Source organism: Sinocyclocheilus anshuiensis, unplaced genomic scaffold (assembly GCF_001515605.1).
Source record: "Sinocyclocheilus anshuiensis isolate Anshui unplaced genomic scaffold, SAMN03320099.WGS_v1.1 scaffold918, whole genome shotgun sequence".
Taxonomy (NCBI): domain Eukaryota; kingdom Metazoa; phylum Chordata; class Actinopteri; order Cypriniformes; family Cyprinidae; genus Sinocyclocheilus; species Sinocyclocheilus anshuiensis.
In genome coordinates this window covers 1,330,018-1,333,520 of record NW_015540946.1, presented here as the reverse complement: position 1 = coordinate 1,333,520, position 3,503 = coordinate 1,330,018, and the positions used below count along the sequence as shown (strand labels likewise).

The 3,503-nt window shown below is 35.7% G+C and overlaps 1 protein-coding gene across 2 annotated transcripts in view; it reads left to right on the top strand.

Moving 5' to 3' along the window:
• Positions 1-2,051, top strand: part of LOC107689801 (phosphatidylinositol 3,4,5-trisphosphate 3-phosphatase and dual-specificity protein phosphatase PTEN-like) — a 17,969-nt gene extending 15,918 nt beyond the window's left edge. For both annotated transcript variants that reach the window (XM_016487961.1, XM_016487962.1), the window contains one exon: positions 1,750-2,051. In XM_016487961.1, the coding sequence (XP_016343447.1) occupies positions 1,750-1,935 (186 nt within the window). In that variant the 3' untranslated portion in view covers positions 1,936-2,051. The remainder of the gene's footprint in view (positions 1-1,749) is intronic.
• Positions 2,052-3,503: the final 1,452 nt, after the last annotated feature.

Here is a 3,503-nt window from a genome sequence, read left to right as displayed (position 1 = left end):
ACTTTTAGAAAAAAAAGGCTTTATAAAGGTAAAAATGCCCATAAAATATAAAAATCAATTTAAACTTATTGGAACAGATTAATTTCCATTACTGCTGTGAACTGACCCGCACACAGAATATGAAGGATATCAAAAACAAGTTTTACACACACACACACACACCCACACCAGTACGTATAGGGACATTTAAGAGGGTTTATTCTCGAAATAACTCTAATTTCATGTTGCAGAACAATGCGTTTAAAAATTGTGTATGGTCTCTTGTTCTTGTTCCAAGTTACCTTCCTGTCCACTGATTTTTGCCTCTCACAAAAGCCACAAAGCCTTCCAAGAAGACAGTAAAGGCTTATGTCATGCTTGAGCTTTAGTTAGGCTGAAACTTGAAAGTTAAGTTGCACGACATAAATGCAATGTTTAGGTGTTATTATTTTTATTACTATTATTTTGATTTATGTCTTGGTTTTAGTTTGTACTGTTTACCTTTTTTAAAGTAATGTGAAATAGATTTTTTGTATTTTTAGTTTTTTATTGATATATTTGTATTTGCATTTTGAATGTAATTTGGCAATTAAATACATTAAATGGGTTTAGTTTTCACGGTTATTAATGTATGCAATTTCAGCAATAAAAAGTTAATTTTTCTAAAAAGAAAACAAATTAGTTGTTTATTTTGAGAGATCTATCTTATCTCTTGTATATTTAGTATTGCTCTTTAATAAAGAAAAATTACTTATCCGATTACTCGATTAATCAATGGAATAATCTGTAGAATACTCGATTACTAAAATAATCGATAGCTACAGCCCTACTCTGTCCAGTGTAGATATACGATGTGACAACAAAAACATGGTGAGTGTGAAGTAAAGAAAAGTGGACACTGAAAATAGATGATTAAAATGTGAATGAACTGAACAGTTCTGAGTGCATGAGTGAGTGATACCATCTTTGTTATGGATTTTGGTTTGCAGTGAGTTCACAGTTTTAACTTAAGTTTGCTTTAGCCTAATTTATTTTCAAGATCTGAGGTAAAATATCTATTGTTGCTTTCACTGTGACCATAAAGATCACGCAAAATAATATTCAAACTCACATTAGACACTTTTAACATTGAAATAAAGCACATAATCATTACGTGAGATTATCACTGTCATATTTTGTATGTTGTTCCTGCCGCGACGTCGCAGAAAATAAAAACCATTTCTAAAACAGAATCCCGTGTCGCTTATTGTCACGTGTCGCTGTCGCGGGGGGTTAGGACAAAAACTACATAGAAAAGATTTGCATGGCAGACATGGAGATCCAGATTTTTTGTTTGTTAATTTGTTTTTAATATTCAACAGCCAGTTCTTCTGTATCTAAATGCAAACATTTTCATAATTGTTTGAATAAGACAGACTACTGGGGGAAAAAATCTGGATATTTATCTTGTGACCATCTTTTGATTATTTTAACAAAAGCCTCCCCATTCACACCTGAGACCTTGTAACACTATTGAGTCACATGACACCGGGGAGAGAAAATGGCTAATTGGGCCCAATTTGGACATTTTCACTTAGGGGTGTACTCACTTTTGTGGCCAGTGGTTTAGACATTAATGGCTGTGTTGAGTTATTTTGAGGGGACAGCACATTTACAAATTTTACAATTTATATATTCATATAAATGCTGATTCATACTTTAAGACTGTTTAATTTTGTATTCTGCAAAGCACGCATATTTATGCTACCTTCTATCTTTTGTCTCTGTCAGGTGAAGTTGTACTTCACCAAGACCGTGGAGGAGCCCTCAAACTCCGAAGCGAGCACTTCAACTTCTGTCACTCCGGATGTGAGTGATAATGAACCCGATCACTACCGCTATTCGGACACCACTGATTCCGACCCAGAAAATGAACCTTTTGATGAGGAACAACACACACAGATTACAAAAGTCTGAACACTTTTTGGCATCTACACAAACACACACACACACACACACACACACATACATGCATATACACAAACAAATACATGCCAGACAAAATCAAGAAAAACCAACCAACACCAGTGAAATAAAAAAGGAGAAAACTTGAAAATAAACTGAAGAGAAAAGGACCCTTCCTCCCCTACCCCTCCTACAGCTCGAGGACAGTAGTGTCAAACGCCATTGATCACGGACAAAGAAAATATCCTGACCAATATGTTATTTTACTTCATTTTGATCGATGAATTTCGTGTTTGGATAACAACACCGTTGCCTGAGGTGGGAGGGAGGGTCCTGTAGCTATTCTGTGTATATAAAATCCCTTTTGTGTGTCAAAGACGTTAAAAATCTAGGCAATCAGGCGAGGGGAGGGGAGGGGAGGAGAGGTAGAGCAGAACACACATCTCTCCATCTCCTGTCTTCATCCAGGCCAGTGCTGCAATCACCCTCTCCCCCTCTCCCTTGCTCTTCCCCTCCTTACTGTGAATGCTTCTCGTGCTGTCCGCAGGCGCTAAGACCTTTGACCCCTTCCTGCGCGGTGTGTGCTGGCGTACATAGTCCTTCAGGCTGTTGTACAAAGGCTACGGCATGCCAGCGTTCCTTTTTCCTAGCCTCACAACCAACCCCACCCCCCTCACCCCCACCAACAAAGCAGCTCCGCTCATGAACGCTACTTTATCAGATAAAAATACCATCTAAACTATTCTGAAGACAGTCGGTTCCCTTCAGAGATACATTCATATAAAACACCCGCGCCGTGTTATGGTTTTGAAACGTGCAGTGCTCATGTTTATTCATAAGTCAAACGCCACAAATAAATCAATGTATGGGAAACTGGTAATGTATATCGAAATATCGGAAATGTGTTTAAAAATCATATCACCGTTATTGAAAAAAATGATATCGCGATACATATTGATATTGAATTATTGTCCTGCCCTAGCCGATATATATATTTTTTCTTTTTAATTTATTAGTATTAGATTGTTAATGCTCACTTCCCCTACATTGTTAGCTTTGCCATCATCTAACAAGTTGACCCTTCAAACACTAACAATACATAGATGTTCATTTTATTTACTGAAGATTACATTTGTTTTCGAACTGTAAATTATAATGTTGTCATGCCTAAATTGCAGCATTTAAAATGATAGTTTTTTTCTTTCTTTTTTTTCAATGATTACAAACAAGTGCACTACCATTTGGGGTTGGTAAGACTTTTTATTATTGAACGTTGTGCTCACCAAGGCTGTGTTTATTTAATAAAAAATACAGTAAACAGAAATACTGTGAATTATTATTAGAGTTTAAAATAACTGTTTTCTGTTAATATATTTTAAAATGCAACTTATTCCTGTGATGGCAAAGCTGAATTTTCAGCAGCCATTACTCCAGTCTTGAGTGTCACATAATCCTTCAGAAATCATTCTCACAAATGTTTGATGTATATAATGTTTATTTTTTTCAGATTTTTTTGATGAACAAAGTTAAAAAGAACAGCACTTATTTGAAATGTAATTTTGTAGCAATGTAAAAGTCTT